Genomic DNA, 23,309 nt, shown 5'->3' on the forward strand with positions numbered 1-23,309 from the left:
CATAGACGCTGTTTCATTTGACATTTTTATTCTTAGATAAAATATGCTTCCAATAGAAAAAGAAAATTCAAGAGTTGCTACAACTAAACCATTAGATGAACTTTTTTACTAATGTCGGTCAAAAGTTTGAGACAGAGACCGTAAAGCATGAAGGCTATCGTTTTGACTACCCATTAAGATGTTAAGAGACCCATCTGTCACAAAAGCTATTGGCTTTCGTAGAATGAAGTTTGTGTCTGTAGAAGATAAAAGTTTTCCATTTATTGTAAGGTTTCATATAGATTATATATCTGAAGGGAAACGAAAAATGTGGGAAGAAATTGAGCTAATACAAAGTTGACCTTTCATCTTCTCTACAGACTGCGTTAAAAAATATAGAAGATAAAATAAATTCATGTTATGCAAAATATGCTGATGAATATGCAAATACGAGAGCACACTTTATGTGAGAATTGTATATGAACAAACAAAATTCACAAGTGTCATTTCAAATCTACGAAGACAATCCAAAGAAAGACGAACAAAATATATACAGAATTCACTGCAATGTCATGGTATTATTTGCAAAGAATGTTAAATCAGAAAGTCGAACTTCCTTTAGCAAATATTTACAGTCGATATGCAAGAGATGAACCATATTTATTTAAAGATGTTTTCGACCCAGCTGCTATTATTGTTCATGCTTCATTTTCTGGCGCCCAAAACTCTTTCTTATGCTTGGCAAATGACTTTTACGAAAAACCTACAAAGTTATACGAACCACCAAGTGAAGTATTTCAGACTTTCAAGTATGGTTTACTACAGATGGAAGAAAAGAATAATTCCATTATACCATGCGTTTTACTAGAACTTAGTTTCATATACAAACTACTATCGAACGGTAAAAATATAATTTTTTATACGGTTGAGGTGTTGGATTTGGTTGCCAACTAGACTGTGGTGCAGGTTCAGGCTGTTGTATAACAGGAGCTTGTTCTTCTGGTTCAGGGTCTTTAGTATAATACCAACGAACTGACCTACTCTTTTACCAATATTTTTGACTCCGTTCCAAATTCCTCTTCCTACGGTTTTTATTCCATTCCATATACCTCTTCCAACATTTCGAAAGAAGTTTCCAATACTACTGAAGAAACCCATTTACTATATGTAAAAATCTAATGTCCGCCTAGTCTCTTACGTTTCCTGTTGAGTTCCATTGCATTCTTTAACTGGAGCTCATACATTCTATTTCTCCTCTGGTAGAAAACATATCTTGGGTCAACTCCTGTGTTCGCGTCATCTGCATAGAGTTGTTTATATCCCACTTCGGGGTTTGTATAAAACTCTTTCCATCTCATATTTGCATACCATGGTGGCAAACCTAACGCAGCGTCATTTGACATGGCAGTTTGCATTTGTACATCTGTTGGCACTTGACCATAGTTTGCCATTGCAGTTTGTATTCTAACTTCATTTGGAATATTCTCTGGGTTTGGTTGTCCAGGTTGCTGTCTCTCGCTAAGTTCTGTGCGTCCATTTAATATTAGATAAAAATATCTCTTACGAGTACATATGCTGAAAATTTGCAGGCATTGGTCATCTTCATATTCTCTATATCTTTCTGCCACGTCAAATAAGTAAATGACACAATGGAAAAACCTAAAACAAGTAGTCCTATTTCAAACCACATTTACTTACTAGTTAAATTTCTTTGTTATGACACTTTCTCCAGTTTATAGGACCTCTCTCATTCTATCTTGTCATATATAAACTCATAGTCATGTATGTCCTCTAACCATCTCATAACGGTTTCCAAACCACTTTTATCGGATGTAAAGTAAAAGATGGATGGTTATGTAAAACGTCTAAAGTTTCTAAAGAGTCTCTCAAAGTCCAGTCTACTTGGTATTGAAAATCCCATGTGTTATAGAACGGTGGTCCACTATAAAGAAAACATTTCCTTGTCTTTATATTTTTCATACAACTCTGTCCATGACATCTCACAAACTCTATACCCTCAATATATTTTTCTATGTCCTCTTTGAAAACATTTGTATAGTTGAGATATAAAACTTTTGACATAAGTGTTTCAATGTCATGAACTCTTATAGCACCACTATATAATAGTCTAGCAGATATACTATTCCAGTCTATATATTCTGCTTTTTTCAAAACCTCTCTCACAATATTTTTCTTATCTAATGGTATACGTTCCATCTTACCTATAGGTATCTTTTCTTTTTAACTCTTTCAATATTTTGTTAGTGTCTGGAATATGTTTGAGACGGTTCATATATAGTTGTCGAAGTCATTGCATATAATCTTTGAGTCAGGAAATACAGTATGGCACAAATGGGATATATAGAAACTTCCACCGAACAAATCTACAAATGTTAGACCATTCGGTAGTTTCTTAAGTTCTCTCAATATAATATCTTTACATTTACTCTTATTTCCAAAGAACGGTAACGAGGTTTTGTAAAATTCATTTATTATAATAATAAAAATGTTTTTTCCTGAAAAGTGACAGAAAGTGACAAAACATGTACGAAGAAGTCTTGAAAATTCAAGAGGGTAGAAAAGAGGTTAGAAAAGAGGTTATATCTAACCTTCTTCCCTAAACATATTTTTGTCTGATTTTACGAAGAAGTCTTGACAAAACATGAAACAATATATAATTTGTGAAAAGCTCCTGGAAGACCCGTATATAAGAACTTCATTTATACTAAACATCTTCGGGCTAGAAGGGGCGCAGCCCCTGGAAGCCCCACTACCTTTTTTTTTTTTTTTTTTTTTTTTTTTTTTTTTAATTATATAAAAAAAGTCTCTTTAATATCTATATTTCATATTTTTATCGATTTTTAAAGTTTTTGCGAAAAGTATTCAATTATTTTTGCTATTTTGTCGGTAAATGTCAGATTTGCGACATTTTCTTATAGATATTCAGATTCTACGTTGATAATAATGTGCTTATAGAACCCTCTTGCTATTGTGTCAAAATTGCGAAAACGATAGCAAAAATATCTCGCAATATCAAAAATTGAGATATTGATGAATTATGCATTATAGAGATTAAAAATCTGATTTGTGAAAACATCTCATCAGTTTCTAGCTAATTCAAAAATCTTTACTATCTTATTCGATTAAAATGAAAAGGGAATAGTTTCATTATGCTTTAAATGACAGCCTTATAATATAATCATAGTTTTCGCCTCAATATGCAGCATTTTTTTTTCGAAATCTATGGTCAATATCCTAAATACTGATTGCTTTGCATTCATATCTCTTACATTTTCTATACCCACATCACTATTCATTGCTATTCCTATCTTTTTCATTTTGTTTGTTTTCTCATAATTTCTCAAAAAACATGATAACTTGATATTTTGTAAATATCATACTTTATAACGTAAATAAGAACTTGACCTATTAAGAAAAGCAGTAATGAAAAGAAAATCTGAAATTCATAAAAATTACAAGTTTCTGATGACAATTAGCTTAATTAAACCAGGTACAAGATTATATAATTGTATTTTCTATCCAATTATCCATATAATATCTTATCCAAAAAAATAACTTGATCAATACCAAAAGATTTTTTAACTAGTAAATAAGTATTTTCTTTACACACACATTGTATATCATAGTTTTTTTTTTTTGGTTTCGCAAAACATCCAAAAACAAAATATGCTATAAAAGTGACAATTTTAGCAAAACGAAACCCTTATTTTATTTATTATTTTAAATATTATTTAATTTTATTATTTGAATAGGCCAACTTATATTTGAGAAGCTCAATTTGAGACCACTTAAAACTTTGAAATATCATAAATATTGAAATATTAAAAAGTGTATTTCAAAATATTGAAATTATAAAAATTTATAATACTGAAATTGAGACAAATTAATAAATTCAATGCGTTTTTTTTGAAATAACTCTCAAATATTATTTTTTTGTTTATTTAATGATGAATAAATATGATTGCTTTAGTCAATCATAAAAACTAATTTAAGTTTAAAATAATGGAAGAGATAATTTGATCGTTTTTAAAATACAATTATTTTTGATGATTTGCAAGAATCTTTGAAAAGAATATAATATAGGTTCTATTTTTGTAAAATTTATCCAAATCATGTATTACATAAATTACGTTTAAAACGATGAAAGAACCAAAAAGTGTGTTTTGTGTTTTGTTGTTGCGTGTTGGATGCGGGATCCTGTAATTTCCGAAATCGACAAAAAATTTGGAAATTTAATTTCCGAAATCGAAATTATATTAATGTTTTTAATATTCTTATATCAAAAGGATTAAAGTTCATTAAGAGAAAAACAATTCTTCTTCTTCAATCTATTGGCGCATTTATTTCTACACGCCAATAAGGAAGGGAAAATTATAAGACACCATGGTGTCTTCAAAACGCTAATTTTTGATATTTTTAACAACCCTAGTCGGGATCTACAATTGTATTCTCTTTGACATAGGATAAAAACATCCTTTCTTATAATTTCATTGTAAAATAAAATTTTCTTAAATTTATTGAATCCAAACTCAACTTTGCAACATTTTATTATCATAAAAACTAAGAAACATCAGGTAAACTTCAATTTGGAGAGCTTAAAATCATATCTAAATTGAAAAATAAGGGGAAAAAATTGTACCCAGATTTTCCTTACTTTTACCACTCCCCATGTAATTTCTGGGGAAAACGATAATTCATTTTTTTTATGGATGAATAGATCGTTTTCCTAGAAAGGACCTCATATCTCTGGCTAAAAAGAGTGTCAGATCCTAAATAGGTTATTGATCTAGTGTACAAATCCAATAAAAAGCCTATTTTTTTGGCTTTTTTGGTGCTCATTTTTTCGAAGATCTACATGAATATGGGGAAACCATCGGATTTTTTTGGTTAACCCACATCTTCATGTAGTCTGGACTGTCTTTCCTCGAAGGACCTCTTTACGGGTGTAAAAACTCATAAAGTTCTCAAAAGATTCATTCTCGATCTCCATGCTGAAAGAATTTACAATAAAAAAGAGATCTACACATCAAACTACAGCCATAAATGAACTGAACCCCTAAAGCTCAGCTCTTAATTTATCAAAAACGTCGAAATCCTTCTCATTGCAATCAAATTTTCTCAATAACTCATAAGAAAAATCGAATTTTGATTAAGCCGATGTTATAGGTATCACAAATACTACAAACTTGAGCAATATCGAAATTGCCAGCAAAAGTTTGAAATTGCATTGCTCATATTTGTTTTGTAAACTAAAAATCTGCTTATATTATTCATTAATTTTTTATATATTATTCAATACTTAATAAAAACAATACTATTTCACCTTAAAAATGAATTTCATAAGTCAATATTATTTTTTTGAAAATGTATCAATTTTCGATTAAAACAACATGAGAATAAAATTTACGCAAAATTATTTTAAAAATGGTTTTAAAAATTTACAATAGATGAAGAATAAGATTGCAAGAAGTTTTGAAGTTTACTTTTAAGAAAAAAAATTCGGATATTATTTATGATATCTAAATAATCTGATATTTGAGTATCGGCACTATGCATGAAACAATATTTTTTGTTTTTTTGGAGTTTTATGATTTTAAATATATTCAAATTTGGCAATCCAATAGATTTTTAAAAAATAGGTAAATAAAAATAGATTACATATGCAGCAGATTTAGAACATGAAACAAATCTTATAGTGACCCAAAAAAAATTCATGATCCAAAAAAGAAAAAAATTAGCTAAATTAGAATCAAACCTTGGCATAATGAATCATTATGTCGGATGTTTCCACTACACCGGCAGTTCGAAAAATACCCTTGGTGGTTCTATTTAATAGCTACTCCCAACGATAGGCGGTGTCCCCAGCTTTAGAGGGGTGGTAAAAGTAAGGAAAATCTGGGTAAAAAAAATCTCATTAGATGAGGCAAAAAGTGACTTTTTTAATGTGTTTTTTAAAAAAATCGTGCCAGCTGGCCAAAAAAGGTGTGCCAGCAGGCGTGCCAGTTTGTACAACCCTAATTTTGTATGATAGCTTACATCCTTTAATATTGACTTCAGCGAAATGCAAGGATAAAAGCTTAAGTTTGATCTGTGAAATAGAAAATTTGAAGAATGAACTCATATTAGCAAGAAATCACATTGAAGTAAGTGAATTTTAATAATATTGCAGATATTGATTCTTTTGTTCAGAAAGAAGTGAATGATTGCAATATACTCAAAATGATTGGAAGACCTGACAATCAGAAGACATTTGTTGAGCTTTTTTCCAAACTCCTTGAGACACAACAAATAGGCCAAGCTCAATTTGATTCCCTCGCGTTAGGTATTCCGCGTCGTGTCAGAGAATGTGGTGATGTCAACAAATTTTTACGTCGAATATCATGCAATCAAGGATAATATCATTAATGAACCACCTCCACATGTTGTAGAACAAGTGAATGAGAACGCAGTTAAATTATTATCTCATTTCCAATTAATAACGATGTATTGAACGATATGATATCTTGTAGTGAAATGTTATTCTTCGGTACCTTTGTTGGCTTAATTTTGACCTTTAAATTACTTTTAATTATAGTTACAATCCGATTTTTCGTTTCTTCCACTGTATTCCTACTTACCATCAACCGTGGCATTAAGTTCCTCTTCTCTAAAGACTCAAAGAACATCAAACAGAAGATGAAAGAGTTGGATCAGCAGTTACGTAAGAGATTCAAGAAGATTCTTGGCAGTTTCGAGGAATTCAAGTCATCTTTCGATCGCGAACTACTTTGGAAGAATCCAAGACAAACTATGGAAGTCGAATTATTTTTATTTTCAATTGCACTCATGTTTTACAACTTTGATTCAGCATTTGTGTTGGCAACATCAATATTGGGCCTTGGATTCGTCGAAAGATGGGATCCTTTCGGATTTTGCTCTCTCTAAGAAATTCTTGCAGAATTATTCACATTCTCACATTAATAATTCTGTTTTCTCTGTAAAACTCTTCATTAAAAGTGATCATCTTAATAAGAGTTCTGACCGACCACTTAACTCCTCTCAGTTTTTTCAACCCTTATCAATACGTTTCTCTTTTTAAATGTGTTGAAGCATTGAGAAATAAGTTTGTGTAAGGATTCAGACTTAGCAATTCTGAGGTCATTTTGGCAATTCTTTCCGACTTAAATAATGCAAAATTTACTAATTTTTTTTCAAAACTTCGCTCATCTAAGAATTGCCAAGCTTGGCAATTCGTGATGAACAAAATTTGCGCTTTTGGCAGTTCCGACATCCTTAGTTTGTGCTCCTGCAGAATACCATGAAAATTGACATAATTTGATTTTTTTTACCACCTTATTTCATAAAAAATATTACCACCTTATGTATTATTTTGATAAATGTTTGACGAAGACGTACAAACAATTGTTATAGATAATGGTTCATATATGTGCAAAGCTGGTTTCGCTTCAATGGAAGCTCCACATTCTGTTATCCCAAACATTGTTGGACGTCCAAAAAATAATCAACGATTACGTCAAGATTTTTTCATTGGAAATGAAGCTTTATCTATGTCTTGTATCCTCGACCTCAAATATCCAATTAAACACGGGATTATTACAAATTGGGATGATATGGAAAAGATTTGGCACTACGAATTCTATAATCAACTTCACATCGATCCAACAGAACACCCGATTCTTCTTACAGAATCTTGTTTAACTCCAGCTCTTTACAGTGAAATAACGTATTACAACAATTATTTTATTTAGAGCATAATAACACAAAAATTTTAGATTACACGACAAAATTAAAGGATTATGGAAAAAACATTAAATTATTTGCTAAAGCAATTGATTTTCCTTTCTTTTCATTTGCATCAAATTTTCCGACTTTTGATTATGCATACAACTAGAGATGCGATTTTCGGAATTTTTTTAGCCCTGGGATGTCATAACCGCTGCGGTTTTGTAAAATTTGTGATAAATTTTGACAATCCATTTTTTGTGGGATGTACGTTTATATCAATTTGCTCAACGTTTGCCGATCTATTGTACAATCCTACTCGAACACATTACGCAGCCCTGGTCACTCAAAGGCCAGGGCATACAATTACAAAATAGTAGAGTGAGGCTCTTCGAATTTCTTCCAATCACAAGGGAAGATCTTAGAAGAGCCTTACTCTACTCGAACACATTACGCAGCTCCTGTTCAACAATGAGCAGGTCTTACCACTTTGAGAGGCTTTCGCTCGAGTTCTGATGCAGATCCCAACGCGAGCGAGAGTCTCTCAAGCAAGCTTCTAATTTGTAGCTAGAGTTTCACTCTTATGAACTGGCAGCCAATTTGAGAGACTTTCGCTCGAGATCTAATGAAAAATCAGAACTCGGCCAAAAATCGCCCAAACAGGCTTGTAATTCGTAGCTCTAGTATTGATCGTATGGATGTGTAGCCAATCTGAGAGACTTTCGCTCGATGTCTGATGCAATATCAGACATCGAGCGAAAGTCACTCAAAACAGCTTCGACATGTCTATTTTGACGGCATTAAATGGTTTCATAGGAAATGTCTCAGTTGTTAATTAAGTTCACGTGAGCTTTTATGAATGAAAATAAGTAAAAAAAGAATTTTCTCAAAAAAAATTGTGTATGCATTGAAATTTTTATCTATAAATTTAGATATGTCGTCAATAATATAATATAATTTTAAATTCGTGGAGTACACTTGGGATAATTGAATATGGGCTACCCCATCCCAACCTCTCAAACTTCCTCTGAATTTGGACAAGGTATCCCAATCCCAAAGACCTATCTGAATAAAATGAAATAAGTATATTCTATATATTATTTATTTGCTAATAATGAGCATAAATCGCTAAAATTATGAAGAAATTAAAAATTAAAAATTAAAATTAGAAAAAATTGTTGATTTAATGAGAGAATATTGTATAAAAATAGAATTATTAGCTAAAATACGTATTAATTTTATGATATTTCAATCACATTAACGAAAATCGCCCATTTTTAATTCAAATGGGCGGGAAAAAAATAAAATTCCAAAAAAAAATTGAATTGGGGAAACGATAGGGGACGGGATATGAGAAGCCCCATATGTTTGGGAATTTTTCGCATCACTACATACAACGATCCAAAAATGAAGTTTGAATCAGTAACACAAAGTTTGATTAATGAAGATAAAGTTGCACCAAAATCAATTAATTTTGATTTTTGTGGGTCAAATCTGAAAAATGATGATTACATTGTAGAAACATCCTCTTCAAAACACAATCCTATAGTTGTTGGAGGAGATTTCGCTTTTGGATATAAAAAAAATGGAATTTAAAATCTTAATTTGGGTTCCATTTGGCACATCTTGGACAAAATTAATGCATGAGTTGTTAAAAAAATTTCCAGATATTGCACTCCATCCGGATTTTCAAAAAAATGAGCCAGAATTTTATTCAGATTTATTATATCATATTGGATATGACAAAACTTATATGAATCTTAAAGAATTATTAAAATTCGTTGATGTGACTGATAATGTTGAAATTTTTATAGATAAAATTCCTGGGTTTAAAGATTCTATAGATACTACGATCATTAAATTTGTAGACGTAAATAAACCAGATCCGCCACAATCTGAGGAGGCAGAACAACCTGAATAAACGATAGAATTTAAGGGACGACTACATTTTTTAAGAAACTCAGAAAAATTGAGAAGTAAATGAGATTAATCGGTTTCACCTCAATTACATATACAGGACCAGCGGCTTCCGAGATGGAATATTCCAAAGAATTTTAACAGATGTAACTATCAACAATCCTTTCTACTGATTATTTTTGAATGGATAAAAGGAATTGTTGATAATTGCATCTGGAAGTTGGAACAGAGGAGCGCCATAGCTCCCAATCCTACGAAAAAGAGTTATGGAGCTCCTACAGCGAACTCTTTGTTCGCTGATCTTCTGATCAGCAGAGACCCAAAAAATGTCGTGGATTCATTTTTCATTTTTTGACACTTTACAAAAAAATAAATGGTCAAAAATTTTAAAATGTCAGGAAAAAACGAAATACAAGTAAAGAAAACAGAAATACAAGAATACTTACCGAAATATGGCGGCGTTGTTGCATGTTATAAAGCTTTAGAACAAGAAAAACGGCCAGCCAAAATCGCAACAATTTGTTCAGATATTGATCACGTATTTGGAGCAAATCCAGCAGAAGACACTAGCACTTTTATGAGAAAAGTGGTTGCTTTTTATGAGCATGTCGGAGATAAACAACTTATTTCGTTGGCTGGATATTCTCATCTTATTTTAGCAGAGCAAATGGCAGCAAATAAATTCTCAAAAGTAGACATAAATAAGGAAATTGATAAAGCTTGTGCTTTAATTGATATGGCTGAACTTGGTGGAAAAAATCCTCTTATGAAACGAGCAATGAGTCTAAAAAGAAGGATAAATTTCAAAGACTACGTTATCCTTATTGTTTCTTTGACATTTTTAGCATTATTTATTCTTTTTATTGGTTGGGGTTATAGATTTCTTGTAGATCACGCAGATAAGTTCTAACCATTATATCATTTTGTTCTTGTATGCTAGTGGTTTATATGTTCTTATTTTCTTTAGCATTTGAAATCTTATTTCATTTATCTTTATAGATCTTTGATCTTTCTTTGAATAATTCCGGACAATTTTGATATCTTCCGTGTTGTTAAATAACATCATTCCATTTAGACCATCAGATAACCTAAACATTCCAAAATTCACCATGTTATAATATATGAGCAAAAGGAAGAAAAAGCGACTCGACTATATCCGCTAACTCAATAGCCTAAGTATCCTCCTCAATATTATCATCATCTACTACCTTATCCATATCCTTATTTGCTCCTATGCCAAATTATGGGTCGTGGTGATAAAAATGTTATCAATAAACTGTTATTTGTTTTTTACTATCAATCTCGCTTTGATTTTTTAATTTTAGAATACAAATTTGCAAAAGTCTAAAAGATAGTAAAAAGGAATGGCTATATATACAAAAATTTAATTGATACCGATTGTTCATATACTTAGCTAAATTTAACTTATTTTCACATGCAAATTTTATTCACATGGGGCTTGGTCGACATTGTGGTCACACAGGGTTCAAACTTTTGAATCAAAACAGTCACAATGCCTTTAAAATGATATCAATATGATGCGAACACTCCAAAAAATTATTAAAATGATGTCAATATGATGCTAACTTAAAAATCACTCTGCTGGACAGCTTGTTTGATACCAAAGATCAATACAAATAAGCAGAAATTCGAAACACCAAATCCAAATGCTTAAACATTTATGATATAAGTTTTTTCCGGTGAAATAAGAAAAAAAAATTTTTTTTTCAATGTCGTTCAAGTTTCCGCCGATTTATTCCTTCCCACCATTCTGGACAATTCAACCATGCATGGAAGCAAGGAGAATGCAGACCCAAACATGGTGCGATCTAATACTCTCATGGTGCAAAGCAAATAAAAAAGAAGACTTAAAAGTAGCAGATGCGTTAAAAACAGATTTATTCAACAATAAAGCAATCGGTAGAGCTTTATCTCAGCAAGATGCCGAATTCTTTTTGGACCAACTCGTTCAAAGACAAAATGCCCAATGGTCTGATGACAAACACACAAAATGCAAAATCATTTTCAGAAAGCCAGCTCAATGGGCAAATATTTTCTACCAATGGGCGGTCAAGAATAATCTTCAGGGCGTAGTTTTCACATTTTACGAACTCCGTGAAGGCGATGATACTCAAAGTGAAGCATTTCATAATATGGATCAAGAACAGATGCTTAAAGCAATTGAATGTCTTGTAAAAGAAAAGAAAGCAAATTTAATTAAAGCGGCCGACTTTGATGAGAATGGTGTTAAGTTCTTATGAAGTTACGATTCTACTTTATCAAAAATGTTATTTTATAGCTTATGTAAACCAATATTTTTTTCAAATAAAATTTTTTTAGATTTTACAATTTCACAACATGGACTTCTCTTTTAATATCTACCTTTGGTAGAATAGCAGTTCTCAATCAATTACTTGCCCTTATTTGAATCAATATTTCATTAAAAACATATCATTTTCTACTACCAGCATATAATTTATACTTAAAGAAACAAATAGAAATCCATTCTACTAAGTTATGTTAGCTGAAATATAACTTCTCAGATTATATTTAACAATTAATAGCATTTTCTCAAGTATATCTATGTTTTTGATACATATTATAGCTATGAAAATTGAATGTGAACTAAAGATGAGAATTGAAACTTATACTGCCAAGATCGAAAACCAAGTTCAAATTTGTAGTATGTTTACATCATATCTTCCTGAAAATCTTCCCAAACTTAAATAATTTACTTCCGAAATTGAAATTAACTTCCAAATCGGCATCACTACATGAATCACTTATACATTGTTTCTTAATGATAAAAATAAGCAAAATAATATGAAAATTCTCAATATTTACCGAATAAAACCTATTTTTATTACAACTCTCATTTAATATGCCTTTCGACATTGGCATCATTAAATTCAGAGAGTTCTCTCAATTCAATCTGTTGATTGAATTCAATTCCGCAACTCTTGCATCCACTGATAAACGACTGCTTGCAAGTTGAAGCCATCATCTTCTCACGTGGCTTTGCAGAGTCAGAGCAGAATAAGATGAAGCAAAAGCCTTCTTTTCCTGGTTTCTGGTAATGCATAGCGATGTATCTAGCTCCATCAGTCTTGATATCCTTCAATGAATTACCTGTTCCACATAATTTCAGGCCATTTCCTGTTGGTTCGCACATTCCAGCGACAATCTTTGGTCCTACCTTTGTAGCTAGCTTCTTTAAGGTTGCTGTAAGTTGTGCATCACATTTCCATGTGAATGCATCTTTCTTTTCTGGATGCTTTGATTCTTGGATTGCATCATGAAGTGCTTGCTTCTCAATCCTTTCTTCAGGTGATAGAGCAGCATCATCTTTAGTATTCTGCTTTTCAAAGTCGGAATAGTTAAAGTCCTTAAGATCATCAATGAAATAAGAGTCTAATCCTGATGTAATTGTACTCTTGAGCTTTTTCTCGATAGATGATCTTGATTGAACATAGGCTGTTCTGGTACGGAGTGGGCATGCCATTGGAATAAATATGACAAGTACATTTCCAGCGTGTCCACCTGTCTTTGGAACGTGAACAAGTGTGAAACATGGTTCTGCTTTATTCATATGGCTGGTGAGACCGTTGAAATCGCTTTGTGGACTGCCTTGAGAGTTAATTTTTTCTGCAATTACAAGTTTATCGGTTTGAATTGTAAGTTTAATGGCACGAAGTGTTGTATTGTGCTCAAAATCACGTATTGCGGACAATGTATCTGGAGGAATATCAACAGTTCCTATAGCTTTCATGATAAATGAAGTGAATTTTTCTTTTGATTTCATTTCGGATCGAATGCCGCCATCACGAACTAGTATGGTGTGTATTTCAATTTATCGGAGTATTTGTCCAAAAGGAGAGGGTATTCAAATTTCTGAAAAAATGATTTTATATCAGATGATGCTAAATTCGCTTCGGTAATACAAGTTCAGACTTCAAATAAGCTATCATTTCGAATTCATTCATTAGATCTAGTATTAATTAACCTTTGTTGTCAAAAATTAATCAATTACATCTTAGAAATCTGATTTGTATGAAGAGCTAAATGACATATAAATTATTTGTTTTAGTGGAACTTATAACAACGTAATATAATGTTAATTAGAACTATTGAATTCAATATTTTGTTACAGACCAATAGTTATATCATTTTAAGATATATGTTGAGCAGAAATATGCTTATCAAGACAAAGTTCAAACTAGTTCAATGTACATCCAACTGAATTTGATAAAAACTAAAAGAAATACGAGTTTCATTGTAAAGGATGCCATCTCATTATCTGTATTGGCATAACAATTATTAAATTTCTTAAGAACAAACTCATGTCTTAGGCTGAAGGAAAGAAAAAAATTTACAAGGAAGAAAAGTGACAAAATAATGAGTCATCCATTGGAAAATTCTTGGACTTTTTATTACTATAGCACAAGTAAAACTCAAAGAAGGTCTGAAGATTATTTGCAATGCATTCAAAAAATCTCAACTGTTACAACAATAGAAGATTTTTGGGCTGTTTATTCCCATACAATTCCTCCTTCAAAACTGAAGCCGAATACAGCACTCCACTTCTTCCGTGGTAACTATAGAGCAGTTCGCGAAGATAAAGAAAATCAAAATGGAGGAACTTTCTTCATTAAATTACTCAAAAACCATGCTTCTCAAGAATGGGAAAAACTCCTTCTTGATTTTATTTCAGACAACGTTAGTGATGATGTTACAGGTGCTGTTGTATCAGTAAAGTTAGATGCTGAAAGAATTTTAGTCTGGAATAAGACTTCTGATGATCCAAATCTACGTTTAACAATTGCAAATCAACTTGCTCAATGTCTCAACCTCCCATTCAAGAGCAAAATCGAATATCTTGCTCATCAGAGAATTGGAAATTCGAAATCAATTATTTACATCATTGAATCTGAAGGAGCTGTAGAACAACGTAATAACAGCAGGTAGTAATTACAGAATTTGTTTTGAATTCCAATTTTCGAGCAAAATATTTTATTTTTTATATTTCTGTTTGGATTAAGAATGAAATTCTCTCGTTTTAGAAATACAGAATGTTAATATCCTATAAAAAGCTTTGATTTTATGTTTTTCTGATATTTTTTAATAACTTTAGCAAATTCTGAATTTCATTGCTTCAAAACCAATGACGTTACAAATGTTTATTTGAACATCTTCAAAAGAATATTAAATCAATGAATTAATATCAACAATATTTAATTTATAACTTAAATAAAGATGATTCAGCGGCCAGATATGTTGTCACTAGCTGAATCTGAATAAAATATGTCTCATATGAAGTCAATAATAAACTACGAGGAGCATCATTATGGAAATATATCTTGAACAAGGATGTCTTTATGGCCTCTTTGAGCAACACTATGTCCATCACTTGTAGGATCAATACCGATAGATATTAATCAGCTATTAACTAAAGAATCAAATATGAAAAATAATTTTATAAGTAGCATGCTTTTACCTATATGGTTTAATGGTATCCAACAATCTTCGAATTTCCCAACATCATATTTGCTTGGTGTTGATTCCATCTAAAAGTAAACGTCTGAAATCAAGACGATAGCCATTCATCACGATGGAGGATGTGTAACAGCCACCATACTGATAAACTTGTTCTGTCTTACGGCTGTGGGAAAGTCTGAGAGCGCTAATTGTTTTCTTGGCGGAACATGCGGTGAACGCATTGCTTGGAACCAGTAACGAGCCCATATAATGGCGAGCCCTGCGAAGACCCATTTGGGATGGAACGACTAAGCACGCTGCGTTTGTGAGTGAGATACATGTCGCCGGATTCGTCCGGAAACTCGATTCAGATTACTCCTGTTCGTGATGGATCCCGGATTAAACAATTAATTTTGTTATTTACTTAAATTTTTTAATACAACTAACATAGAAGATATTAACATCATTTTTATTAAATAACATAAATTAAGAAATAACTCTGAAGCAGTAAACGTATTGTTGTGTCATGTGCAATCAGAAGGTAAAACGTTTACAGTCTAAGAGCATAGTTTTTCGTTTTGAATTAATTGAAATCGAAAAAGAAACTCTTTATGGTGTCTCTGCTTTCGCATATTTTACAATTCATGTAATTTTAACGAATTTACTCAGCATTAATTATATCATTGAGTTAATTCAATACTGAATAACATTATTTATCTAATTCTGATAAAATTATTGACGTAAGTACTCCATTCTGTATTGCTGGACATATTGCACATAATTTGCAAATGATTTAGATAATTTGTAGAAAAATATTTTAAAATTTAACATTTAGAGTGTAATGCGCAATAAAAATATAAAAATATAATGAATGAAGAAATAAACGACTTTATTTAATGCTTGTACAATATTATATTTAAAATTTAATTATTTTGCGTGGCGTAATGAATCCATTAGGCTATGATTTTCTACAAATACAAAAGGTGCGCCACCAATATCAATAATATCCTTATCATGAAGCCTAACAATAGATCCTTTCTTGAATATTGAACCATTAACTATAACTATGGCTCCAAGGCATTCAATGTAGAATCTAAGGTCTGTGCAAAGCTTAATTGCGCAATGGCGTCTTGAAATACTTTGTAAATTCAAATAAGCAAGATCTACGTCAGGTTTGCATTTTGGAGATGCTCTTCCGAATACTACGTTTGTAGATTCAATTAAACGAACATCTGTTCCACCAACTAAAACTGCGAATGATTTCTTTGTCCATTTTCCTTCAACTTTTGAAGTAATGACATCGAAAGATAAACCTTTAGTTTGTTCTTCTTGTTTGAGAAGATTATCTGTTTCTGATTTTATAAATTCAGTTACATCTTTAACAGGATCTTCTGAACCTGGGAAAGCAACTAAATCATGGTTATCAACAAATTTGTATATCTCGTCTTGATATTGACGCCATATGGCATTTTGTGATTCTATTGAACTTTGCTCTTTTTGACGTAATTTTTCGTCCATTGTGGTAATTGCTGTTGCTGTTCTTGACGGATGAAACATTGATGGGAATCTTTCGAGGAATGTTGTTGGAATGCAACGCTTGTTTTGATGACATAAACGAACTAAATTGTACGTTTCGAGTGTAGTCCATGGAACTGGACGATATGACAAAATATCATTATGGCTTTCATGGTTGACTCTTTCTGTTAGCTCTGGATCGTTCATAATAACTGTAAACCTTTCAACGATTTCAGAAGGAGATCTGTTTGGTAAAGCTGCTGCTTGTTTAGAAAACTCGCTGAATGGGCATGATAAAACAAGCCAAACTACTAATGTATCTTCTGATGCAGACCATGGCTGAGTGTTTTTTGATTTATCCATTCTGAGTATAAATTAGGAAGAGAAAAAGTGACAATATTTAAAAAAAATGCTCCTTTTCTGGATTTTTTCATTAGTAAAGGCTGAACTTCCTGATGATTCCCTAGGGGAGCATGTATCATTCTCGTCAACTGGTGCACATCCAATAGCTATGATTATAATGTTTTTATCATTAGCTTTATTATTAGGCTTCTACGGATATCATTTACGACGAATTATGAAAGAAATTACAACTGTATCTCCAATGTTTGATATTGCAGAAACAGAAACAAAGATGGAATTTACTATTGCCGAACGTGGTACAGAAGAGAAATAAATATGTTCATTCCCAATCACATAGTCCCATAAAATCATAGATTTTCGTGTTATTTTACAAAAATTAAAAAACAAAAACAAGATATGTTAATAAAATGTGTATTTTACAGTACCTGCTATTATTTTTGACCATAAATATTTTAAAACAGATAGTGCTGTCTATTATTTTTCATTAATGGGAATGATTCAATATATGATTCTGAAATTTGATGTTTTAAAGAATATTTCAAAATATATCACCATATATAACATATATTATTAAATTCTGTCATTATCTATAGTAAAAAATTCAATTATTTATCGATTGAATCCAATTCTTTTACATTAATTCACATATAAGTAAGCTAACTCCTAGAAACGAATGAAATTATACAATGTTAATGAGGATATTCTTAATAGGTTATGAATTACCCAAATTAAAAACCAAATTCGGAATAATTTTTATGACAATCATTGACTTTCAAGTTGTGGAGCTATAATATTTACGCAATTAAAGAAAATCAGATGTAAAAAATAATGATTTCAAGCGTTAAATAATATTATATAATTTTATACAAAAAAAAATCAGTCATTATTCAAACAAAATATAAGAAAAATTAATCCTCATCACTAGAATAATCTTGTATGATAACAATATTAGATTCAGCGTATTTCTGGTTGATTAATGAAGCAACATCTCCAAAGCCACATTCACATGCGACGATAAATGGAGATTTCATGAATTCATCGCATAAATTGTAATTTGCGTTGTTATTCAAAAGAAATTCCGTAAGTTTTAACATTCCATTGCTTGCAGCGTAGTGTAGAGCTGTTTCTTTTGCATGGTTTTGGTAGTTAATGTTTGCACCTTTCTCTAAAAGTGATTTCATATAATCATATTTTTCATTTTTTGCAGCTACAACGAAAGGAGTATCTCCAGCATAATCTTCAGAGTCGATTACAATGTTTGGAGCCTTTAGTAATAAATTAAATATCTCTACAACGTCACCTTGAACTGCATAATGCAATGGAGTCTGTCCTAAAGCTCCTTGTTGATTAACATCAGCGCCTTTCTTTATTAGATACTCTACAGCTTCTGTTCTATCATTGAAAACAGCACAATGAAGTGGATATCCAACTCTATCAAAACAACTTTGAATAAGTTGGGGATTTTGTATTAGATAGTGCTGTATTTCCTTTATATCTCCTGTCCAGGCTGCTCTGAGTATTCCTAATGGCACTTCTGCTAATGTAATTTCGGAATTTATTTCCTCTTCTTCTTCAAATTCTCCTTCTTCGTCTTCTTCTTCAAAGATCTCGCAATCTTCTTCCTCTTCGGCGATAGGGATAGGCTCTTTTGTAGGTGCATATGCTACAAATGATAAAGATTTGTAGACATTTTCGATACTTTTGAATTTTCGAACGTAGTTTTCTCCGAATTTTGCTCGAATCTTATCGCATACTCTATTTATTTGTTTTTGTGAGAGATCTCCTTTGTGCATTTCTGTAATTTTAAAAATCACGTTAATTGGAAGATTATAAAACTCATCATGCTTGATACAATCAGTATACTTGGATGATAGTTTTTTGCATTCATCTGAACAATCTAAAGAGTCCTTTATTTTCTGAGTTATTGTGTTAAGAAGTTCTCTCACACTCATCAGAAAAAAAAAGCTTTACACTCTTTCACCCACATTTTTATAAGTGTACCCTCACCATTTCTAGCCGGGGAAAGGGACTCATATTTATGTTATAGATAGAGTAGATCATAACTGTATCACACCTCGGAGTGAAGGCACACTTATTTTTATACTGTCTTCTCTTCTGGTCTTGCTAAGTATGATAACTATCTAATGTCTTATTGCAGCGTATATAAGTCCCAACAAACTCTTAATAAATACCTTACTTTCATAGCAATATAATGTTATTTCTCAATTATCGAATGATATTTTGTCATTCTCTAAACAAATGTGATTATGCTAAAAGTCTGTCTTATGTTTTGCGTGATAAATTTTGAAATCGAATTTTAAACAATCTCACTCAAAATCATTTGAATAAGCTCATTTACTACGATCAATATATGCCATTTTTGCCGAAAATGGCTACAAATGGCAAACACAGCCATCTGAAACAGTAATTATATAACAAATTTGATATTTAGAACTCAAAAATCATGGTAAGTAAGATCATATAACTTTATTTAACTCATTCGGATAAAAAGAAACATGATATGCTTGTTTACTTAAAAATTATTAGTTTGCAAACTTGAATAACATGTTCAATAATAGTAATTTGGAACATGGAGATTTAACATAGATTTTGTAAGCATGAGGAACTCATTTAACAGTATACTTTTTCCGTATACTGTAATTTGCTAATAATATCTTTAAAAGTCAACAATCAGATATTGAACTTTAATATGAATCATAAATTTGCTAATATTAACTTTACAAGTCTTCTAATTACTTGTTTTCAGGAGAAAAAACACCATATATGTTAACTAAGCACGTGAATTTGTTTGTTGAGTATGAAGTAGCAACATAATCATCTGTGCGCTGGTCCCATAGAGACATTGATGCTGAAATTATTGATTGACCTAAGTTTTCAAGAAGTGTTACCTGAACAAAAACAGAAAAATCCGAACTTATATCATTATGGATTTCGAATGTAATTGCTTTTGAAGCCATATCTAGAAAGTATTGAATATAATTATAATCAAATTGAGGATCTTCAAATATATCTTTTAAAATAAAGTCTGCTATCTCTTTAGCTCTTTCTTTCGGGAATTTTGGAAGCGTCTTCAGTTCAGCTTGCTGTTGATTTTGCTTCATTCATCAAATCTTCTCAATTATTTTCCAGGGGTTTACCGGTGTATTTACCCTAAATTATTTGATATAACTGACAAATGCCATGTAAAACTCTCAAAAGTGGGATCTCACGTTGCCGAAAATGAGATGTTTGCAAAACATTCATATTTCTTAAATTAATTCCATTTGCATGAGTTACTCTAGCTAAATAACTAAAAATCAAAATATGTCTTAGAATCTTTAATATATCAATAGTAAATGATAATGTTGAACTAAACAATCTTAATAACTTAATATGTTATGTCCTACACAATACAAAATCAACATCAATTACTCTCTAAATATCTATGCAAGTTCAATAAATGCAATATAAAATACATTAAGGAAAAATTTCAGGGGGTGACACCATTAGGCGAAACTACACTAAAGTTATGATTACTCTCGAGGAATATGGAATAATGAAGGAACAGCTCCTCCAAATGAGCGATGAGCACGAGGAAATGGAGAATCAGATAACAAAGCTGCAAGCGCAGAACTCTCAACTCCCTCTTTTGAGAAGTCAATTAGCCGAATCTCAAAAAGCACTGAAGGACCTTGAAGAGGAGTTCGCTCAAACACAAATTAAGTTAAATGCAGAATTCGATCGTCTAAGCGATATAAATGCATTAAAAACACCTGAAATAAGAAATCTCAAACAAAAAGAAGCGAATTTACGAGAGCAATTATCAAAAGCGCAACAGTATTATGATACTCTATTCCAAGAAGAATCAGAAATCGCTGAAAATCTAGCCAATGCCGCTGCACAAGAACAAGAAATTACGTTAGTCATAGAAGACTCTGGCGCATATTTCACAAAGCAAGAAGTATTGGTTCACCAACTTCAGACATGCAGATTTAGCCGTATACAAATCGAAGATCTATTACAACAATGCGAATTATTAAAAATAGAAAGAGAAGCACAACATGGCAGAAGGTTTAGATTGAACGGATGGAAGCAACAAGCAGCTACAATTAATGAACAACAATTAGTAGCGTATAATGATCTTGTTTCTTCATTTAATAAAAAATCTGAAGAAGTTCGCGCAGAAGAAGATAAACTATCATCAACGTTAAATGAACAAGCAAGAGATCAAACAAATCTTTCGGAATTAGAAATGAATATCGTTAAAATTGAAAAAGAAAACAGCGAAACAGAATCTAAAACAACAAACGAGATACAGACCGCCAAAGAAGAATTGGAGAAGCTCAAACAAAAGATTGCTTCAAACAAATCCGAAATTTCCGAAATGAAAAATACAATTCAAAATTACAACAGAAGCGAAGCAAAATCGATCCAGAAAAAGATTGGTATCGTGAGAGATCTCGAGAAACGCTTAATACAAGAGAGAAATAACCTTCCTGTCATTCAAATTGATTCTCCATACATAGAAGAGCTTACAAGAACAGTTGATGCAGAGATGAGAGAAAGAGAATCACTCCTAAGGACTGTTAAGGACCTAGAAAAGGAGTTAAAACGTGTAAAAGCTGATTCTGACAGAAAAACCGTTGTTATTGAAGAATTTTCAACTGTCAGACCATCGGATGAACCGTTATCTGATGAAGTATGCTATAGGGATTTCTTAAATCTCTTAAAAGAAGCAGAAATCAAACATCTTAACTACGTTTCAGATTTGCAAGGAATTGCTGAAATAATTTCTTGCATTGGCCAGGAAAACGAAGTTCTCCGTGAAACACTTTCTCAACTTTCAAATTAATTTTGTATTTTTTTTATATTATTCTTTATTTATTTTATATAAAGCATTCTATCTAATATAGTTTTATTACAGATCATTTGCCGTATTTGAAATGTTTAAATTTTTGAAAATATAATTTTTAATTTCAAAACAGGATTTTGAATGCCTACAATAAGGCTAAAATGAAGTTTTATAAAGTAGAACATACAAATATGTTTTAGAGATTATAAGTCAGTGCATATTGTATAAAAAAGATATAAATGAGCAGTAGAAACTTATTTTATAGAGTATCTGCTAATATGAAGTGAATGAATGCAATATGTAAATGATGTTAGGTGTTAAAACATTAAATAAGAGAAAAATAATCTTTAATCTATTCTAATCATTCATTTCTGGATCAAATTGTATTACAGCTCAAAGTACTTACATTTATTGAGTTCTTAAAAGATAATGTCATATGAATATCATGAAATTCAGTTGATCTTGATATTTAAAAAAGTGACAACATTTTTAATCGTTTAAAAATTCAAAAATGAGTGGAGATCAGAATAACGAAGAGCTTAGGAACAAACTCAGAGAGGGTATTAAAGAGCTTCAGGAATGTGCTAATATAGAAATCGCTGTTGGTTCACAGTTGGACCGAGTAAAAGCACAAATTGAAGAATTAAAGAGCCAAATTGCAGCAGACACAGCAAAAGTTGAAGAACTTTCATCATTATATCAAAATGATGAATCATTAGCTAAGGATGAATTGGGTGGAGAACCAATTCAACAAGAACCACCAAAATACGAAAAAGAAATTGATCAAATTAACGAATTAGAAGAGAAAATACGACAGCTTTCAAAAAGGAAGGCAGAACTATTAAGCAAAGCTCAAAAATAATCTGTTTATTTAAAACGTGAGCGAACAATAGTTGTATCTACCTGTCATGACTATACTAACAATGAGATTGTATGTCCTTACTTTATACTTGTTAATTAAAACGCTTGTTTTCAAACTTTAAATTTCATCAACTGATTTAGCTGTTTTAATGTGAAAAGTTTCAGGATTTCGTTTGGAGAAATAACGTCTGGGATCTCCAAAATTCAAATCATCAATATAAATAGCAGGTAGTATGATTTAATATATGATCTGTAGAATAACATATCAGTATTTGGTTAGTTTTTGAAAATCATATCCGAAATCTTTGATATCATTGTTTTCCACATCTATAATATAGAATTTTTTTTATTTCTAATTAATTTAAGGAGTATTTAAATATCAAACGATTATATGCGGTACAGTGCACTCATTATAGAGATAATCGTAATTTATAAGTAATTTATATATAAATTTACTAGTAATTTTCTCAATTTTTAGTAACTTTTTCTATATTCAAGCTATTTGAATATATATCATAAGCAACGTAAGAACACAAAATTACAAGGAATTCTGTCGTTGCATTTTCGAGATGCAAAATTTCGATTTTTAATGTGGGCTTTGGCA

At 31.3% G+C, this 23,309-nt stretch overlaps 13 protein-coding genes across 13 annotated transcripts, besides 1 other annotated feature; 8 read left to right on the forward strand and 5 right to left on the reverse strand.

The window, feature by feature from the left end:
* Positions 1-2,784: part of a mobile genetic element that runs on past the window's edge.
* A 3,111-nt stretch (positions 2,785-5,895) lies between these two features.
* Positions 5,896-7,348, forward strand: TVAGG3_0578090 (uncharacterized protein; the record flags this gene model as incomplete). The annotated part of the gene is made up of 1 exon (XM_001582719.1): positions 6,514-6,924. The coding sequence occupies one exon, from the start codon at positions 6,514-6,516 to the stop codon at positions 6,922-6,924; it is 411 nt and encodes a 136-aa protein (XP_001582769.1).
* A 28-nt stretch (positions 7,349-7,376) lies between these two features.
* TVAGG3_0578100 (ATP binding) lies at positions 7,377-7,748 on the forward strand (the record flags this gene model as incomplete). The annotated part of the gene is made up of 1 exon (XM_001582720.1): positions 7,377-7,748. The coding sequence occupies one exon, from the start codon at positions 7,377-7,379 to the stop codon at positions 7,746-7,748; it is 372 nt and encodes a 123-aa protein (XP_001582770.1).
* A 2,090-nt stretch (positions 7,749-9,838) lies between these two features.
* TVAGG3_0578110 (uncharacterized protein) lies at positions 9,839-10,906 on the forward strand (the record flags this gene model as incomplete). Its single annotated transcript, XM_001582721.2, has 1 exon — positions 10,013-10,549. The coding sequence occupies one exon, from the start codon at positions 10,013-10,015 to the stop codon at positions 10,547-10,549; it is 537 nt and encodes a 178-aa protein (XP_001582771.1).
* A 226-nt stretch (positions 10,907-11,132) lies between these two features.
* Positions 11,133-12,140, forward strand: TVAGG3_0578120 (protein transport to vacuole protein; the record flags this gene model as incomplete). The annotated part of the gene is made up of 1 exon (XM_001582722.2): positions 11,370-11,900. The coding sequence occupies one exon, from the start codon at positions 11,370-11,372 to the stop codon at positions 11,898-11,900; it is 531 nt and encodes a 176-aa protein (XP_001582772.1).
* A 371-nt stretch (positions 12,141-12,511) lies between these two features.
* TVAGG3_0578130 (negative regulation of actin filament polymerization) lies at positions 12,512-13,408 on the reverse strand (the record flags this gene model as incomplete). Its single annotated transcript, XM_001582723.1, has 1 exon — positions 12,512-13,408. One exon carries the CDS (start codon positions 13,406-13,408, stop codon positions 12,512-12,514), a length of 897 nt encoding a protein of 298 aa, XP_001582773.1.
* A 626-nt stretch (positions 13,409-14,034) lies between these two features.
* TVAGG3_0578140 (translation initiation factor protein) lies at positions 14,035-14,604 on the forward strand (the record flags this gene model as incomplete). The annotated part of the gene is made up of 1 exon (XM_001582724.1): positions 14,035-14,604. The coding sequence occupies one exon, from the start codon at positions 14,035-14,037 to the stop codon at positions 14,602-14,604; it is 570 nt and encodes a 189-aa protein (XP_001582774.1).
* A 328-nt stretch (positions 14,605-14,932) lies between these two features.
* TVAGG3_0578150 (uncharacterized protein) lies at positions 14,933-15,537 on the reverse strand (the record flags this gene model as incomplete). Its single annotated transcript, XM_001582725.2, has 1 exon — positions 15,178-15,408. One exon carries the CDS (start codon positions 15,406-15,408, stop codon positions 15,178-15,180), a length of 231 nt encoding a protein of 76 aa, XP_001582775.1.
* A 456-nt stretch (positions 15,538-15,993) lies between these two features.
* On the reverse strand, positions 15,994-17,002 carry TVAGG3_0578160 (G-quadruplex RNA binding; the record flags this gene model as incomplete). The annotated part of the gene is made up of 1 exon (XM_001582726.1): positions 16,042-16,992. One exon carries the CDS (start codon positions 16,990-16,992, stop codon positions 16,042-16,044), a length of 951 nt encoding a protein of 316 aa, XP_001582776.1.
* Positions 17,003-17,038: 36 nt separating this feature from the next.
* TVAGG3_0578170 (uncharacterized protein) lies at positions 17,039-17,305 on the forward strand (the record flags this gene model as incomplete). The annotated part of the gene is made up of 1 exon (XM_001582727.1): positions 17,039-17,305. One exon carries the CDS (start codon positions 17,039-17,041, stop codon positions 17,303-17,305), a length of 267 nt encoding a protein of 88 aa, XP_001582777.1.
* A 360-nt stretch (positions 17,306-17,665) lies between these two features.
* Positions 17,666-19,008, reverse strand: TVAGG3_0578180 (histone-lysine N-methyltransferase family; the record flags this gene model as incomplete). The annotated part of the gene is made up of 1 exon (XM_001582728.1): positions 17,901-18,944. One exon carries the CDS (start codon positions 18,942-18,944, stop codon positions 17,901-17,903), a length of 1,044 nt encoding a protein of 347 aa, XP_001582778.1.
* A 473-nt stretch (positions 19,009-19,481) lies between these two features.
* On the reverse strand, positions 19,482-20,115 carry TVAGG3_0578190 (TCTEX1 domain-containing protein 2 family; the record flags this gene model as incomplete). The annotated part of the gene is made up of 1 exon (XM_001582729.1): positions 19,746-20,114. The coding sequence occupies one exon, from the start codon at positions 20,112-20,114 to the stop codon at positions 19,746-19,748; it is 369 nt and encodes a 122-aa protein (XP_001582779.1).
* A 359-nt stretch (positions 20,116-20,474) lies between these two features.
* On the forward strand, positions 20,475-21,926 carry TVAGG3_0578200 (uncharacterized protein; the record flags this gene model as incomplete). The annotated part of the gene is made up of 1 exon (XM_001582730.1): positions 20,522-21,844. One exon carries the CDS (start codon positions 20,522-20,524, stop codon positions 21,842-21,844), a length of 1,323 nt encoding a protein of 440 aa, XP_001582780.1.
* A 417-nt stretch (positions 21,927-22,343) lies between these two features.
* Positions 22,344-23,109, forward strand: TVAGG3_0578210 (uncharacterized protein; the record flags this gene model as incomplete). The annotated part of the gene is made up of 1 exon (XM_001582731.2): positions 22,356-22,706. One exon carries the CDS (start codon positions 22,356-22,358, stop codon positions 22,704-22,706), a length of 351 nt encoding a protein of 116 aa, XP_001582781.1.
* Between the last annotated feature and the right edge of the window lie 200 nt (positions 23,110-23,309).

The sequence above is a fragment of the Trichomonas vaginalis genome, chromosome II (genome assembly GCF_026262505.1).
Source record: "Trichomonas vaginalis G3 chromosome II, whole genome shotgun sequence".
Lineage (NCBI taxonomy): Eukaryota > Parabasalia > Trichomonadida > Trichomonadidae > Trichomonas > Trichomonas vaginalis.